This window comes from Ambystoma mexicanum, chromosome 5q (assembly GCF_040938575.1).
Source record: "Ambystoma mexicanum isolate Mex_15411 chromosome 5q, UKY_AmexF1_1, whole genome shotgun sequence".
Taxonomy (NCBI): domain Eukaryota; kingdom Metazoa; phylum Chordata; class Amphibia; order Caudata; family Ambystomatidae; genus Ambystoma; species Ambystoma mexicanum.
In genome coordinates, this window is record NC_090933.1 from 86644330 (window position 1) to 86662648 (window position 18319).

At 48.3% G+C, this 18319-nt stretch overlaps 1 protein-coding gene across 8 annotated transcripts in view; it reads right to left on the bottom strand.

Annotated features, from left to right (window-relative positions):
* PTPN3 (protein tyrosine phosphatase non-receptor type 3) overlaps positions 1–18319 on the bottom strand; it is a 2254194-nt gene that overhangs the window by 1259402 nt on the left and 976473 nt on the right. For all 8 annotated transcript variants that reach the window (XM_069620560.1, XM_069620561.1, XM_069620557.1 and 5 more), the window contains one exon: positions 3254–3323. In XM_069620560.1, the coding sequence (XP_069476661.1) occupies positions 3254–3323 (70 nt within the window). The remainder of the gene's footprint in view (positions 1–3253; positions 3324–18319) is intronic.

Consider the following 18319-nt stretch of genomic DNA (forward strand, 5'->3'; position numbering starts at 1 on the left):
CGGTGTCCTGTTCACCTGTGTTAGAAGGGGCCCCTGAGTGCGCAGGTGCTAGTTCTGCCGCTGAAGAAGGTCCAGGTGCTGGAGCTCGGGGTGTAGGCGCCGCTACCGGACTTACCAGAGGCATGGGCAATGGTGGTGGTGGTGGAGGTAAAGGCTGCACAAGCACCACCTGGGGGTAAAAGACTTGTCAAAAAAACTATCCTCGCAAGCAGGCTGGGTGCGATCCTGCGCCAACGCCAGCTGTGGGGGAGTACAGACCTGCTGTCGGCTCCCCCCTTGTGGGTGCATGCCCTCATGGCACCTTGGCTGACCAGAGAATGTTGGGTACGACGTAGTCCACGTGACCATCTGCCCTGGCCACATGCTCGCTCCTTTGCGGTTCACTGTGTTGGCGGCCTTCTGTACTGGGCGCCAACTTGTCTCAGTGCGCCACCATTTTGTCCGTGCCTTCCGCACGTGCCACTATGGGTGACGTGGGACTGGGCTCGGCCTGCATGCCTGGACGTATCAGTGTTGCCCCACCCTGTACCTCAGGCTTGGGCCTGTTAGGCAATTGGCCCTCGGCCATAGGGCCGGTTTTGCTATCTGCGCTGCGTGTAGGCTCCCCCTCAGGTGTGTGCCCGGTAGCAGAGCTAAGTCCCTCGGGGTGTGTCCCAGTACCAGAGTTTGTGGGCCCCTCAGCGGTGGAACCGGTAGGGCCCTTAGACGCCTCAGTTGTTAAGCCGGTAGCTTCAAGAGCTTCAGTGTCCTTGGTACCGGTGCAAGGGTATGACTGACCCCTCCCATCAGTAGGCTTCCCTGGGAAGGAGTCGCCACTGCAGGGTGCTTTTGAGAAGAGTATGCTAACCTTCTTGGTCTTCCTGCATAGGTATTCCTTCATGCTCTCCAGCTGAGTCCTAGAGAACAACTCTCTCCACCGTGCCAGCCCGTTTAAGGGATCGGGGTGTGAGAGTGTCACACGCTGAGCAGCCTCTTCCCATCCGTGGCCTTCCACGAGGCACCACAGGAAAAGGGTTTGCGGATCCGATGTGGGAAAGGAACCGTCGTACGACAGGCCATACTGAAGTCAGCTGCGGTCGACCAAGGGTACCGATGTACGTGTTCTCAAATAACTGAAAATTAGAAAGGAAAATTAGGTAAAGCGCATGGAATTACGAGGCTTGAGGCCTCACCCATTAGCGCTGGTGAAAACGGCACGTTCCAGTTGACACAGAAAAGAGGACTGAGGTGTGGCGGCAGGGTTAGGGGAGCACATGCTCCAAGGGCCGTGCCGCCAAACAAGTAAAAAGGTTCCATTCCAGTCTCTAGCGAGGGACGACCATACAGGATGAAGGAAAGGGAACCGGACATAGAAGTAAAATCGAGCTGCTTGGAGGTATATGGAGCCTGGGTCGTAGTATGTAATTAGGAGCGTGCTTGTTGGTGTCTTGTGCCCTATGGCGCACATGATGGATGTGCAGGACCCTAGGGTATGCTGCTGTGTCATCTCATGGCACTGGTATGACCTGGCATATTAGGGAATGATATAGACATTAGTGGTTGGATTAAATGGTGCTGAGTGTTCAAATTAGGGTTGGATACTTTGGTTGCCACTTGATTGAAGGCATAAGGCACAGGAGCGCATTTATCCCTGTGCAGTTTATGCCCAATGCTACCAGGGTATAGACCCAAGCCTGATGTATGTGTGCTAACTTTTTTGGCTTTTCGAAACCCCACTTTTGTGGATGCAACCACCGGTGATAATGATATGATAGGTTATTTATAACGCGCTTAATACCCAGAGGTTTCTAAGCGCGGACCCAGGGATCGAACATGTGTTGCTCCGTGTCGTCTTGTTTCCAAGTCGAGCACGCTGCCGCTGAGCTATCCTCCTGGGACAAAGTGCTATGTGCTATGAATTATACATTGCTTCATGTTTTTTACCACATGCAATTCATCGATTAAAAGAAGAAATGTATTTCCTTAAAGACACCCAATTCTTCGAGTATCATATTACATTTACATTTGCATGGCCCCCTTAAGGGGAAGCCCTGCTGTAGGAGTGATTGGCAGATTTTTAAAACCGTACTGTTCCAAAAGGGGTTGTCCTTTACTTTTTGAAGGATGCTGGGCTGGGGTTTTCGGTGGATTGGTTGTGCTTAGTGGCGTTTGAAATGGAGTAACGCCATCCCCTGTGTGGCAGAGAAATGGGTGAATCTATTTGAAAATGGTGCACCTGCCACAGATGGTTCTGGGTGATGTGTTTGTTTGACTTGTTGATTGATGGTGGGTCCTCCGTCATTGGCAAGGATGTTGCCTGTTCCATGTGCGGTGCATACGGAAAGGTTCAAGCCCCAACCTTAGGGGAGTGTATCACAGTTACTTGGGAGCTGCTATTGCCATTGTCTTGGGGAATATACACTGTTGCTGGCATTATAGCAGTTGCCCCCTTTTTGGTCTTTGTGCCTTGCTGTTTCAAACCCAGGTAGTGGGTCCTTTTTATCTTTTGGAATGGTAGTAACTGGTTCCACGGGGCCCGATGCATCTACTGGTGCGCTATCAGTGGGAGTGGAGGGGACAGAGTCTGTTACAATAAACAAATTGACATTAGCCCTGCAGTTACTAATGGAATTGTTTATTATCCTGTAATAACGGTGCCAACAGGATAATGCTGAATGGTCGGGTTTGTCTCTCTTACCAGTTTCAGTATAAAAGCCAGACTATGGCGTGAAAGGCTGGCTGTTGCTTTTGTTTTTGCCATGTTGAAGTACTGAAACCAATGTGGGTGCGAGACGGGAACGCCAAACAGTTTGAAGAGCTGCCATTGTCCGACTCTTCCATCCTTACCGCCTCCCACCGCCAGGTGAACCCAATGCGCGAAAGTATCAAATAGTTTCATATTGCCAAATCACATTTATCTGGTGTGTCAGTGCTGCTGAAAGGTGATTTTCAATTGAACATACTTCTTTTGACCAACTGGTTTCTTCGCAGTGGAACAATGTTATATGACACACTGGTGAATCGAACACACTGCTGAGCCAACGTTTCACATTCTTTCCTTTGGTTTCTCATATTCCAATGATAAAGGTCTGTGTGTGTGAAATCATGAATGATCATTTAAGCTAGCATGGCTGACAGAGGCAGGCAGTTGTGGAAAACCAAATATGGGAAACATGACAATTATATTTTTTTGCATCATGGACAAATTTGCAAGACTTGATTGGGAGAAAGAATATAAACTGAGACAGATAAAGGGTAATTTATTTCTACTTACATGTTTGCCTTTCTGGCGTTGCTGGATAAAAAACCTTTTCCTTTTAAAAGAGATTTTCAAAATATTCATCCTAAAAGAAGGACAAATAAAACATGAAAACAGACAGATGCCCCAGAATGTGTGACAAACAAAATAAAGAAGTCCATTTGAAGAAACCAACAGCTACATTGTGTATACATATCCAGTCTATTAAAATCTTACATTCGATCAATACTTTAGGTGAAGTTATACATACCCACTGTGGTTCAATCATAATGCTCTCTCCAAACTGCAGTCTGACTACTTAAGTAAAAAGCTATTTTTTAATTAAATGTGATATGGTTGTCAATAGTAACCTTACACATAAAAAGAAATGGCACATAAAAAACATAGTTCCAATTCATTCACAATACGCTTACATTCATTTACGTTTCATATTATTAATGCATACTGAAATCTTTGTAACATTTAACACTAATTTACCAGTAATATTAATAGGCTAAAACATTAGAGTATAACAACTTTGATTTGATTTCTCCTTATAAAAACATATTAAACTTATCAAATGTCAAACTTACCAAGTAATAGTTACTAAAATAATGTTTTCTAAAAATCTCAAAACCACGATTGTTAAAGCAATCTCATGTCCGCTAGCTGCCCTTTCCCAGAAATTCTGTGTTTTACCAATACACATCAGATGCAAAGCAATTTAGCATATCAATTCTGAAGTCTTGTAACGCCAGACATAGGATTAAAAGGTGTTGTAATGTTTGTAAATCTTCCCCATTATTACAAAAGTTGCATGCACCAGATATCTCCCCACGTTTGGAGCGCTTAGATCTAAACTCATTAGTGAGGATCAGATTCAACATAAAGCAGAGAAATAAGGTTCTCCACTACATTTTGGGGGAACTTACACAAATAACTTGGTAATTGTCCCAATGGTTTATCTAGCTTGGAAAAGCTTTTAAACAAAATTATAAGCACGTTCCTTTTCAATTGTCAAAATCCAATCCCATTTGAATGAAACGTTTGGACCATTTGAATTTAATATCGAGTCAGAGATTGAACACTGACATTCACTCAATATGTCCTTTGCAAAACTTTTAAAGGCAACAAGCACTGGGGATTTCTTAGCACCCTTTATCCCATTTAGATATTCAGAAAGGGAATGTTGAAAACGAATTTTGTTTTCTGTAACATTAAAGACAGCTGAGCTAGAGCCAAACAAACACATGTTCCTGCCACTTAACCAACTTCAGGCACCAAGCAGAGCAGTTAAGGTTACATATGGTGAGCAAGGTACAAGAATGCAAAATCACAGATGAGACGCTTGTTCAAGTGGATCTAGGTCACCTGGCCTAAGCCCCGCCCACCTGGTGCCTTTGTGGTTGCCACTCTTTCCCTACTTAAGGAGCCCTCCAGCCCCTATTCCTTTGCAGATGGGGAGCAGGTACAAATGGATCTAGGTCACCTGGCCTAAACCCTGCCCACCTTCTTAACCTTGCCTCTTCCTTTCTGCTCTTAACTCTTAAATCAAGGGTGTCTCTTGACCAGGTGTCCGAAGTAAAGGGCAGACAAAGAAAATGGCAGTTCCTGTTTGGACCTGTTCGGACGAGGGTTAGCTCCATTGGTGTCTGCCGGTGTCCGCCGTGGTAGCACGTAGCCTGCAGCCATTCGACCTGCTGCGACTGATCAGGTAAGTGGAATCTGGGTGATTTGTATTATGCTGTGCTCAAAAACCTAGCCTTTTTTTTACCCCTTTTGGAAAAATCGATTCTGTGCGTGTTGTATTGTGCTGTGCTCAAATACTTAGCCAACAGCTCCCTTACATCGTAGGTCCACACATCCTGTTTCGTTGCCCCCTCCTGCGTTTATCTTCCTTTGCCTCGCATCTCAGCCCTTCCCTCTTCAATCGTGTACTATTCTGACACTGTCTCGTACTCCACTGTTTTTCTGGAATTACTTTGCATTGCCTGCATTCTTCTTCTAGGTTCCTGTTGTGTTCTGTGCCTTGTTGATTGTATTGACTTGGTGTTTTGCTCTCTACGGTTCTTGATTTTGTGTTGCTATCCACGGTTTGTGGCATCACATTGCAATTGCCTGCATTCTTTACTTCTAGGTACCCTGCTGACCTCTGCGTTTTGCTTTTGGTCCCGTATTGCATCTGCTTTCTTTTCTTCTAGATTCCTGTTGTAATTTGTGCTTTGCCTGGTTCTGTACTACATCTGCATTCTCTACTTCTAGGATCCCAGTTTTTCTTTCTGATGGTTCTGTACTGCATCTGATTTGTAAGTCCATTGTTCTTGTTCTTTGTTGTGCCCCCCTCCCTTTTGTGTCCCCCCAGTGCCTCCCTCCTGTCTGCCCCCACCCCTGCGTGAACTACCCTACCACCTCCCCTGCCAGCACTCCCCTCTCCCTGCCCCCCTCTTTCCTCCCGCACACTCTATGGTACTCTCTGTCTCACCTATCTCTTCGAACTGCTTTTCTATCGGCTATCCTATCCCTCTCACTAAGTCTGGCAGGAAGAAGGTCAAAAGGGACATCTTGGTCTCCAACCCAGGCCTCCCTACCGCTGATGCCTATTACCAGTGCTTCCTCCAGACAGACCCTTACCGACATACCCTTTGTCGTTCCCTCTCCAGACATATGGACCCCCCCATATGGTATCTGTCCTCTCTCCTTTTTCCTCTTCTCCAATTAATGGTGGCACCCGGTGGGAGGCCCTCCTGGCCCCCTTCCATTCCTCTAAAACCATAATTAATGTCTACTTAAATGGCATCATCTTGGTCCAGGGTCCACAGGCCAATCTCCTCTTTGATAGATGCTTCCCGCGCCTTATCAACTTCCTTTCCTCTCCTGCTATCCCTTCTTACCCCTCTCTGGCTCCTCTGCTGCCTCTTTCCTCTGCCACCTCTTCGACACCCTCTGATGCTTCTCTGGCCACCCTGTTGCCTCCCTCCTCTGCCACCCCTCTGGCACTGTCGTCTCCCTCTCCGACTACCCTGCGTTCTCTTCCTTCCTCCTCTGCACATCCTTGGGCACCTCCAACACTTCCAGAGGATGGACCCCTGGCCTGTACCCCACCCCAGAAGACCTTCAAATGTGGCAACCTGCTCCACATCGCTAATCTCAAATCTCGTTCAGCTTCAAACACTCCTCTAACATCTGCCATCTCCTGGAAGAGTTTGATTTGGATGTACTCTGTCTCACCGAAACTTGGTTCACGGCCAGCTCTGTCACAAGTTTTGACACTCTCCTTCCTGATGGCTACAAGATCCTCTCAGAACCCAGAACCAACCGTCCCAGTGGGGGTGTAGCCTTGATTTTCCCACAGTGGATCCCTGCTTCTATCATTCAAATGCAGCACTACTACTCCTTTGAATGCCTGGTCTGCAGACTCTCCATCTATCCTGGCCTCTCTCTCTCACTGTGAGCACTATCTAAAGGCCGCCTGGCCAGGTTGCCCTCTTCCTCTCCGAGTGGGCTGACCTCCCCTCCTCGTCTCTACCTCCCAACTTCTCCTCCTCAGAGACTTGAACATCCCCCTGTATGCTACCAGGCCTTCTTCAGGACTCTTTCGCAACTCTCTCTCTCTCCCTCTCTCACCCTCTCCATTCTTCCCTCTGGCCCGACTCACTCTGCAGGGCACACCCTGGATGTTCTGATCTCCTCAGACCTCCCCTTCTCTAACCCTCTCACCACTCCTCTCTTGGAGTGATCACTTTCTCCTTTCTTCCCACCTCTCTCTCTCTCTTCGCCGCAAGTCAAGCCGACTCCAGCACTGCTACCTACCTTTGCGGTCATCCGACCCACAAAGCATGTGTCAGTTGAGGCTTTGCTGCTACTTTCTTTCCTCCTTCTGCACCTTTGGCTGACTCGCACCCTGACACAGCCCTCTCTAACCTTCATTTCTCTATCTCTAACACTCTGGATGTCCTTGCCCCCATCATGAGGATCTGAAGCCCAAAACTAAGTGCAACTCTAGGTACGTTTCTGACCTCGCTGCCCTTAAACACAAGTGTAGGGTGGCTGAGTGGAAGTGGAGGGCCTCGGGCACACCCCCTGACAAACTGGCCAGCTGCCTGCTCCAAAGGCAGTGCAGACCCTCTGTCCTCTCTAAGAAGAGAACCTATATCCAAGCCCGCGTCTCTGCGGCATCTAACAATTCGGCCAAACTTTTCAAATCTGTAAGGAGCTGGCCAAACCTGCTGCAGTCTACCACTCCTGTTCCCTCCCAGGCCCGCTGCATGGCCTTGGCCTCTCATTTCACTACTAAAACTCAAACATCTTACTTGATCTGCCCTCTGCCTTTGACACGGTCAACCATCCTGCTCAATCAGGCCCTGGCTTGGCTGACCTCTTTCCTCTATGATCGACCCTCTGAGGGTCAACTTGGGTCCTTCCTCTCATCTATATCTACCTGTGGTGTTCTCCCCAGGGGTCTACCCTCTCTCCCTGGCTGTTAAACCAATACCTGGCACTTCTTGCCCACCACATTGCCGCTCTCTGCCCAGACTTTCAGTGCTATGCGGATGACAACTCATTTTCAGGCTCCCTTCCGCCACTTCTTTTCCTTCTCTCATATCTGACTGTCTGCTATACAGGAGTAGTGTGCCGCCAATTATCTCTACCTTATTACCAGTAAGACAGATTCTCCTCATTGGCACACCCGCTCCCTCCTTTCCTGTCACTCTCTGGCCGGCCTCTCTCGGCCCTCTTCCTGCTCCCACCTGTGAGGCTAAAAACCTCAGGGTCATCTTCGACTCCACACTCTCCTTCTCTTCTCACATCTCTGACGTCTCTAATAAATCACACTATCAGCTGCACATCCTGAGAGGTATTCTTCTGTTGCTCTCCTTCCCCGAGAAGCTCAATGTCTCCAGGGCTCTGGTTCTCTCTAGGTTGGACTACTGCAACAGCCTCTTTCTAAATCTGCCTGCTTCTACTCTCCGCCCTCTGCAACCCATCCAGAATAGGACTGCAAGACTTGTCCTTGGCCTCAAGCCCAGGGATCATATCTCTCCCAGACTGAAATCTCTGCACTGGCTCCCAGTGGCTGTGAGAATTAAGTTCAAAACCCTCTGCATTGTCCACAAGGCCTTCCGGTGCCAGGAGCCTCAATACCTTCGACTCTCACTTCCTAAATATCTTCCTTCTTGAGCTTTTCGCTCATCAGCCTCCAACTCCCTCAGGGTCAGTCGCTTCTCCAAGCAACGAGTTGGTTTTCGATCTCTTTCTGCGGCTGTGGCCTCCCTCTGGAACAGCCTCCCTGCCTCCCTGAAACTTGAGGAGAACCATCTACATTTCCGGAAGCACCTCAAAACCTTCCTCTTTGCTTCTGCTTTCTCTCTTCCTCTCCCCTGCCAAACTCCTGGCTGAAAATGAAATTGCACTGGTCACCTGGCTACCCTCTGATCTCGGGCCCAGGTCCCCTCCCCCGCCAGTTGCACACTTGCACTGCTTGCCTGGCATCCCCCGCACTTGGGGACTGTTTTCTGTATCCCAAACAGTCCCCTATCAGCACTTGACAACGATGTCTGCACGTACCCATGCCCTTGACACCAGGGTTCCATGTCATTTCATCGCGGGATGTTTTTTCGCAGGGTTTTTACCATGATTTTTTTTTCTCGAAAAAAAAAATATTTTTGGGGGGGGGGGGGGGCCCTCCTCAATTCCCCCCCCCCCCCATTTTTGAAAAAATGGGATGGGGTTTTTTTTTTTTTCCGAAAAAAACATTTGCGGCAAAAACCCAGCGAAAAACATCCCGTGACGAAAGGACGTCGTCCAGCCACCAGCTGGACCCACCTTTTACGTATTGCTTTTATTTATTCTATTTCATTTTACTGTTTTTTCCCCCATGTACTGAACTGCCCCCTCCCCCTTGTCCCCGCACTTTTCCTCTTCCCCTGCACGATCTCAATGTCACTTGGCCAAGTAAGATAGTTGCCCCTGTCTTCCCTCTGTTCCCGCTCCCTTGCCTCGTTGCGCCTTCAAACACTTGTGTATAGGCTTGTTATAAATGCCATATCATATCAGTCTGGCTTCAGAGCTGCCAGAAGCACGGAAACTGCTCTCCTGAACACCCGTGAAGACTTGCTCTCCAATTTACCTTCTGTCCTCATTCTCCTTGATCTAGCCTCTGCTTTTGACATGCCATCCTGCTCATTCATCTCCGGGACAACCTTGGTATTACTGATCAGGCCCTGGCCTGGCTGACCTCCTTTCTCACTGACTGACCCTCTCAGGTCCAACTGGGGTCTTTTCTCTCTCTCTCTAATTGTGGTGTTCACCAGGGGTCTAACCTCTCACCCTGGCTCTTCAACCACTACCTGGCACCTCTTGCCCACTGCATCGCTACTTTCTGCTTCAATTTTCAATGTTATGTGGGTGACACTGCGCTCTCTTTCAGGCTCCCCTCAGCCACCTCTGCTTTCTTCTCTCAAACCAGACTGTCTGCCCGCAATTCAGGAATGGTGTGCCGCCAATGATCTCTGCCTTAATGCTAGTAAGACTGATATCCTCCTCATTGGGACATCCGCTCCCTCCTTTCATCTCGCTCTTTTTCTGGCCGCCCACTCTGGGCTTCCTGCTCCTTCCTGTGAGAGGAGACTAAGAACCTTGATGTCATCTTCGACTCCACCCTCTCCTTCTCTCCTCACACCTCTGGCCTCTCTAAGAAGGCAAACTATCAGGTGCACCTCCGAGGTATTATTCCTTTTCTCACTTTCCCCCAGAAGCTTACTGTCTCCAGAGCTCTGGTCCTCTAAAGGCTGCACTATTGCAGCAGCTTCTTTCTAAATTTTCCTGGCTCTACTCTTTGACCTTTATAACTTATCCAGAACAGCACTGCAAGACTCGTCCTTGGCCTCAAGCCCAGGGATCGGATGTCTCCAGCTCTGAAATCTCTTCACTGGCTCCTCGTGGCTGCAAGGATCAACTTCAAAATCCTCTGCATTGTCCACACGGCTTTCTGGGGTATGGGACCGCTCTACCTCCAACTTTCTTTTCCAAAACATCTTCCTTCTCGAGCTCTCCGCACAGCTACCTCCAACTCTGTGGTCGGACACTTCTCCAAGCAGAGAGTTGGAGGCAGATCTATCTCCTCAGATAGGGCCTCCCTCTGGAACAGCCTCCCTGCCTCTCTCAAACATGAGCAGAACCACCTCCGGTTTCCGGAAACAACTCAAGAACGTACTTTTTGCTTCTGCTTTCTCTCTTCCTCTCCCCTGCTACTGCACCGACTGCTCCGCGCACTGGTCACCTGGTCACCCTCTGAACTCAGGCCCAGGCTCCTGCATGCCCAGTTTCCCTCGCACTGCCTCCGGGCTCCCCAACACTTAAGGGTCTGTATCTGCAACCCTACAGTCCCTGCTCTCTGCACTTATGAGCCACCCGCTGGCTGCACTTGTGAGTTAACTGCACTTCCCCCTTTCGCTCCCCCCTAGCACTTCTCCCCTTCCCTCTTACCCGCACTTGCGTGATCTGAATGACAAGGCCTAGTAAGATCGTTATTTTATCCTCCCTCGTTTCCCCCTCCTCGTCTTGTTGTACTTAGTAACACTTGCGTAAAGGCGCATTATAAATGCCACATCATATCATAGATCACAGGCCAGACTGGCAGCCATGGTGTAGGGCTGCTTTGAGGAGAGCTCCTGAAACATCAGTGAAACAAAGGCAGATACATTGGTTTATATGGACCAGTGTGGATGCAAGATCCGTGGGCAAGTGCAAGGTGCAGATGCCAAGCTTTTTGGGCTCTCGCTGATTGCAGAATACCATGGAACATGGTGCAACATCGTGGGATGAACCGCCAGCGTGGAAAAGAAAATGACAGACGGAGCAGGAACAAAGCGAAAGTGATGAGGCCAGTAAATGTGGGAGGCCGGAATCAACCATGGAGCCGGAATCCACCCTGCGACTGGCGTGTGACCCAAGTGAACAGCCCTGAGGGACGGAGCCCATGGAGAAGAGTAGCGCTACAACTAGAGGGACAGCGAGAAAGAGCATGTCAGAGAAGCAAGACTCCCTGCGACGTGAGTTGCAGCTGCAGCCGTAAAATACTGGCTGGACAGAGGGCACATTGACGGAGAACAAGGAAAGGGAAGGTGAGCCAACCGCTCATATGCAGGAAGAGAATGTGAGCCAGCCAGCTATGCATAATACTTCCCCACGGCAAGGACTATCATTAGCGGACATGAACTACATTACTGGGTGCATGACCCTTCCCAGCGGTAGCCAGCCCATCAGAGCCATATGAACCCTCACATGCTGCAGGAGGGCCAATAACCAGGCACAGCTCGTTACGAGGGCAGCCAAGAGCACAGAGCGGTATCAGCCAGCGATCGCAGAGTGATGGAGGGATTCCCCCATGAGCCGGGGTACACTGAGGAGCGCAAAACGCCTGGCAGATTGAGCGGGGAAGGTGCTGCAGGGGGAAAGACTGACTGGCCTTGGGTAAGCCAACCAGTGATCATGGGAAGAACCCCTCGCTAGAGGCTTGAGACCCACAGAGCGCCGCAGAGCGGTTGGGATGCCTGCAGGAGGAAGCAACAGTGACAGGGAAATCAACAAGCATCCCCTGCATAAAATACTATTGGCATCACGTCAGCCAGGAACGACCACTATATGCAAATTGTCAATGTCCTCCTCGCCGCGTGCCATACTATGTCTACCATAGACCCACAATCAATCTGCTTATAACATCTGTGTGCCTCAAGCACTGTGTGGCCAACTACTGACCCCCCACTTGACTGTGGTCCTGTCTATGCCCACCAGTGCTCTTAAGTCACTTGGACCTCTGTGTTAGTGCCTGGGTGAGTGCAGCATCCCTGCCCAGTGTGGCGCGTGCTCCTACTCAGCCCCAAGGAGGCCCGCCTATCTACCCAGGCCTGAACACAGCCATCAACACGGGCCCGGAGCCCGAGAACCCGCAAGGACAGCCGGAGAAGGGGGCAGGGGGTTCGGGACGCTCAATATAACAAAGGGTGTACTGCTGAAGCACGGAAGGTGCTACTTCCTGCAGGATCGTCTCAGCCCCCTCATGTTGCTGCAAATAGGAGGGAAAGCAGCCTGAAGTGGCATTTAGTAAAAAAAAAATGGGAGTGTCCCAAACACAGCAGTGGAGCGGGACTATGAAACCAATAACAATGAAGTGCAAACATTTTGGTAATTTGATTTCAAAATTGTTTACATAGTAATTTGAATAGGAAGTGTATCTAATACAATATCACTTGAGCAACAATTTAGAGGCTATAACAGACTCTAAAAATCAATCAAGATAGTGTCATAAAAAACAAAATGTTTAATCATGATGAATATTAGGTTTTAAAGTTCGAGATTTTGAACAAAAGACATAAAATAATATGAATGAAAGTAAAAAGAGAAAAAAGAAATGTAGACAATAAATCAAAAGCAATCATTTCCTAGTAACAAAAAAGTTAGAAACGCAGTAACTGCATCTGCCTTAGATGCAGTAGAACAGACATAAGTCTGTGAAAAAATATATATACCTCTACTAATTCCAACAAATTTAGGGTATTGATTTTAAACAGGTCTGCCAACGTGTAGGTGTCATAACAAACATTTTTCACAACTCAATAATCAACTAATGTAGATAGACATCAGGAACACGTTTTGGCAAATGTGCCACCTGTCAGGCAGTTTACTTCCAAAGATTGCCTTCCTCAGGGCGAAAAGAACAACAACTGGACCCTGTTGGGAAGCAGACAAAAACGTTTTTTTTTTTAGTAGTCTATGATCTGGACACTGAATACAATCAAGATTGCTAGTAGAGTAAGTTTTTAGCCATGGGGCAAACTACCAAAAAGATTATGACTGTAACTTGTTTATGATAGCCAGATGAAATGCTTACCGGAATAAGCATCTTGAGAGTAGGCCAGTGATGATCTCAGTGGCGAAGCAACATCACAAAGGGTGAAACGGTGACAACAACCTCTGTGGAAAATAATATAAGCCTTTGTCACTTGACATTTTCTAAAATAGGTGTACTATTTGTGGCAACTATGACACTGCCTGGTTAACATAATAAAAAAATTCTAAAGAAAAAAATGATATTTATATTAAGTGTCCCTAAATACCTGGCTGTTTGACTGAATTCTTTCCATAGACGTAGGTTCATGTAATGCCGATTTAAGCGTAGAGTTATGCTGGTAAACACGTGAAATAGGCACGAGTAATCATGGCTTCCTTGATAATGAGCTCTACAGGGGAATCTGAAATTAAGAGAATATATGCAAATGTATGCATGTTTCGCTAACGGCTGATGAGTCAAGTTTTGTCAAGGTATGAACTAAACAGCCAAGCAAATAAAGTAGAAGATAATAATTTAAGTGCTCCTAGCTCAATTTGTGATTCGAATTTGCGAGATAGAGTAAGATGATTCTTTCTACTGTGCGTTTGTTCCCGGTTAATCTCCGAACTTAAGTTCACGGGAGAGTTAGAGACAGTAGGCTGATAAGGTCATGTCTCTGCAGTTGCTTTCTCGTTAATATCTGGTAGAGAAAACAACGGAAAAAAACATTGACAGAATGCGCCTCGTATTCACAAAAAGTTTTTTTTACCAAAGAGGTCTGGAAACTAGATTAGCCGCGAGCAGTGGTGGTAATTATTAACTACTTACCCTATTTTAAAGGTAAGTATTCCGTGATGCTGCGTTGTGTCAGAGTGAATCTGGCAAACAGTGCTTGCGCGCGTTACAAGCGCATTATGAGAACTCGAGATACGAGAGTCAGGACACCTAAGAGCGCTGATTTCACTAATGAGTCTGGATCACTCAAGCCCACAAAAAAATAATGAGGTGGCAGTGAAGGCCTACGAATTTGAGAAGCAGCCGGCATAGGCGGTCAAGAAGCGTAAGGACAATTAACGTGTCACTGTCTGCTGTACATAAATAAGGCGCCTCCTACTGGACAGCCCTACTTACTCCTGTTGACCTTGAAATAAGCCACCGCTTACCGGAACTGGGGCTTCAAGCCACATTGGAGGGTCCAGAGGGGCGCCCTCCCAGCTTGTTGACCTACTAGGAGTACACCTGATCCTGCCTGTGGAACACAGATCCTGGAAATTCCACAACTGCATCCTTCCTTTCCTGCCTGACAACGAACCCGGGGGAGTGAGTGACTGCCATAAGGAGAAAGACGGGGAATAGTGCCAGTTTGTGGTACTCTCGGAGGGCCGCTATTAGAGACCCAATTAGAGACCCAATTGGAAAGTCGCTACCTGGTAAGCACGACCATATTGTAGCGAATAAGCCGAATGCCTCCCAAGGTTTCAAAGGGGAAGGGCAACCAATTGACAGCTATACTGATATCCGGCCGCAAACAGCTGTGGCTAGCATGGCAACGCCACGTGACAAGCCCAAGGAACCGGGAGACGCAAACGGCTAGATCTTTCTGGCCATTGCAGAACTGAAGACTGCGCAAAGCTCCAAGATTGATGTGGTCATAACCGACGTGGGGCAGCTGCACCAGGACGTGAGGAAGCTGTCTGATTGGACCACTGCGGTGGAGGAGAAACTGAAGGAAAACACGGCATCGACACAGGAACATGACACTCAAATTAACATCCTGCAACAAAGGGTCAGCCTACTGGAGAGCAGAGCAGAAGATGCCAAACAGAGAGCTTGATGAAACGTTTGCATTCTCGGCCTACCAGAAGGGGAGAAGGGTGCAGACCCCACGACATATATTGAGAACATATTCCTGCAAGACATCGGGCCAGGGAACCTCTCACAGGGCTTCACTATACAGAGGGCACACAGAGCCCTCACCAAGAAACCACCGCTGGGAGCTCCTCCGCGACCTATAATTGCGAAAGTTCTGAATTACAGAGACACTGAGAAAATCTTAGCCTTCTCAAGGCAAGGCGGCACGATACAGAGAGCATCTGCAAACGTGGCGGTGTACCTGGATTTCACCTTTCAAGTTCAGAAAAGCAGGGCACAATTTACATCGGCCAAAACAAGGCTCCAGAATGCGGGCTTGAAGTACATGTTAATGTACCCTGCCCGCCGCAAGGTCCTGTACAAAAATCGCACCATTTTTTTTTTATCACCCTGAAGAGGCTCAAGACTGTAACCCAGTTGTAAACAGACGACAAGGGCAGATTAGTGCTTATACAGGGGCTCTTCAAAGACATGGACACCTGTCTGGTGAACACATACGCACCAAACCACAATACAGCAGCTTTTTTCCAAACCTTGCATCCTAGGCCTGCACCCGTTCAGAAATGGCAATGTGATATGTGGTGGAGGGGAGACTTTAACTGTGTTATGAACCCTTGCATAGACAGGTCAGACTCTAAACACTCAAGGCCAGCTCCACCGGTCAGATCCCTACAGAGGCTGCTGACATCATTCAAGATGATCGATATTTGGAGGTCGCTCGCTCCACCCAAATACTAAGCATTACTCCCATACCTCCTCAGTACATGCCTTCCAAACCAGACTTTTTTCTTTGTGGGGAATAACTGGAGGACGGATCACTGACAGTGGAATATAAAAGTATGGTTCTGTCAAACCACGTCCCCTTTCTACTGCAACAGCAGTATAAGCCCCCGAGACCCCCTATCCCAACATGGAACCTGAGAGGCGAAGCCCTAACTGATGTTGTTTTCTGAGACTATATTAAAGATGGTATTAAGGAATACTACCAAGATAACAGCGGTAGCATGAACTGCGCCGGTACCCTATGGAAGGCTCTAAAGGTGGTTGTTAGAGGCATAGCCATTGCTAAGGCGGGGGGCATCAGAGCTACACTTTGTAGGGGATTGTCCTCCACTGAGGAAGCACTGCAAACACTAGCACAATCCAACGTTGATCAAGGTGATAGGGAAGCGAGGGAAATTGCCTTAAGGCAACAGTGCATAAGCTGCTGGGAACGCCTGGGCAAGCACAGTTACATGAAATATACAGAGAGGCAACATGCTAAGGGGGACTTTTGCCATGGCTGTGTAAAAAGGAACATATACCCATTCTCTCAATTTTGAAACAGCAGGGCACCATATGTAACACCCAGGAAGGTATTAATGCAGTTTTCTACTAATTTTACCGTAATCTATACCAAGACACACGTACGCACAGCCCCATAGTAATAGAAGAGGTCCTGAATGACATTGATCGCCCTAGATTGGGCGAGGAAGCGGTTCAGGACCTAGATACAACGATTACGGCAGAAGAACTGATAAACACGATAAGAATGCTACCCACTGGGAAAACCCGGGCACAGATGGCCTGCCGAGCGAGTTCTACAAAGACTTTACCACAGAACTATCCCTGCAGCGCCTGAAGGCTCTGGCAGAGGCGCACGACTCTGGCATTCTACCACTCAGCCTCAGAGAATCAATAGTAATACCCCTGCTGAAACCTAATAAACCACCACATGACTGTAGCTCATGTAGACCCCTGTCTATGCTCAATCAAAATAGCAAACTCTTTACAGCAACGTTAGCAAACAGACTAAGAAGGTTAATACACACGTTAGTGCACCCCGACCAAACAATATATGTGCCGGGCCGGGTAGGAACATGTCCTGGAACCTAAGGCGATTGCACCATATTACGTAAAGCACAGCCTCCTGGGGCACACTGTGCGCTATTGCAACTTTAGATGCCATAAAAGCCTTTGACTCCATTAAATGGGACTGGCTGCACGCCACCTTGCACAGGCTGGGTTTTGGTCCATACTACTTACGGTGGGTGGAATTTATACACAAGGACCCGCTGACGAGAGTCAGGACAAACGGGCACTTCTAGAAGCCCTGTGTGCTGGAAAAGGGCCCATTATCCCCCCTGTTGTACATTTTGGCGTTGGAACTGGTGGCGGCATATTTGCGGAGGAAATACATGACAGCGGGTGATCTCTATGTATGCGGATGACACTCCTATACGTGCAAAATCCAGAAGAGAACCTAGAACTTATAATCGAACCGCTGGCACCCTCCCCGTGATCTCGGGCTTTACAATCAGTATGGACAAGTCGTCCCTGCACACACTGGCCCTGTTGGCTAGAACACAACTCAGCAAAGACCCTGTGCTGGCGCTCAAGAGGAGCGCTGTCATGTTTCGGTATTTAGGAGTCGACATACCACGCACCACCCAGGAAGCACAAGAATAACACGCAAAAATGTTGTGGACTAAGCTGCCCCTTTCATTGATGGGTAGAGCGGCATTGATAAAAATGATTGCCACGCCTCCTACACTACTTTGTTAACATCCCATATAATATACCCTTAGAACTTAGACACACTGTGCAGGGAATTCTTGTTGCATAACGGTAGGTGCAGGAGAGCCTTGACTTTACTACAAAGACCTTATGAAGAAGGGGGCATTAGAGTGCCCCACTTTGAGCAATATTACGTAGCGGGGCAACTGCAGTTCATGGTAGGATGGCTAGCAGATGAACCCACTCCGATACTGGGCTACTCCAACCGGCAGAGCCGCGCATCCTCCTGAAAGAAGTATTGTGGAATAAGCGGCCGCGTGTAGAGGGCCACCCTTATTTAATGACACAGGGCACTCAGTTGTGGAACAGGGCAATGGCATTACTCAAAATGAAAGACCCATTCAGTGCAGATTGCCCTGGCCTCGCTAGGCCCGGAGACAACACAAGTGCGCCAGGGTATCCGCACACACTGGGAACCGAAGGGAGTTGTCACAATGGGGGACTTGCTCACAGGAGCTGCCTTCACACCATTGCAGGAGATGGTGGACAACACGTGCCTACACTAGGGTCAATTCCGACTACACCGAACTATGAAGGACCTGATCACACATATATGGCCTATGTATGTATGGGGAATTGCTGGAAACACTCAGTAATAGACACTCTGTACGGCATCGCTGAAGGCATGCAGACGATCTCTAGGTTGTATACGTTGCTCCTTACGAACAGACCCACACCTGAGATAACAATACGTGCTAGGTGGGAGGAAGACCTGGGAGCCCCGATCCAAGACACAAAATGGGTGCACATATTGAGATACCACAAGAAGGTATCCAGGAATGTGAGCTTACAACTGATCCAATTCTATGTAACACACCGAGCGTACATGACTCCTCTTCAAATAT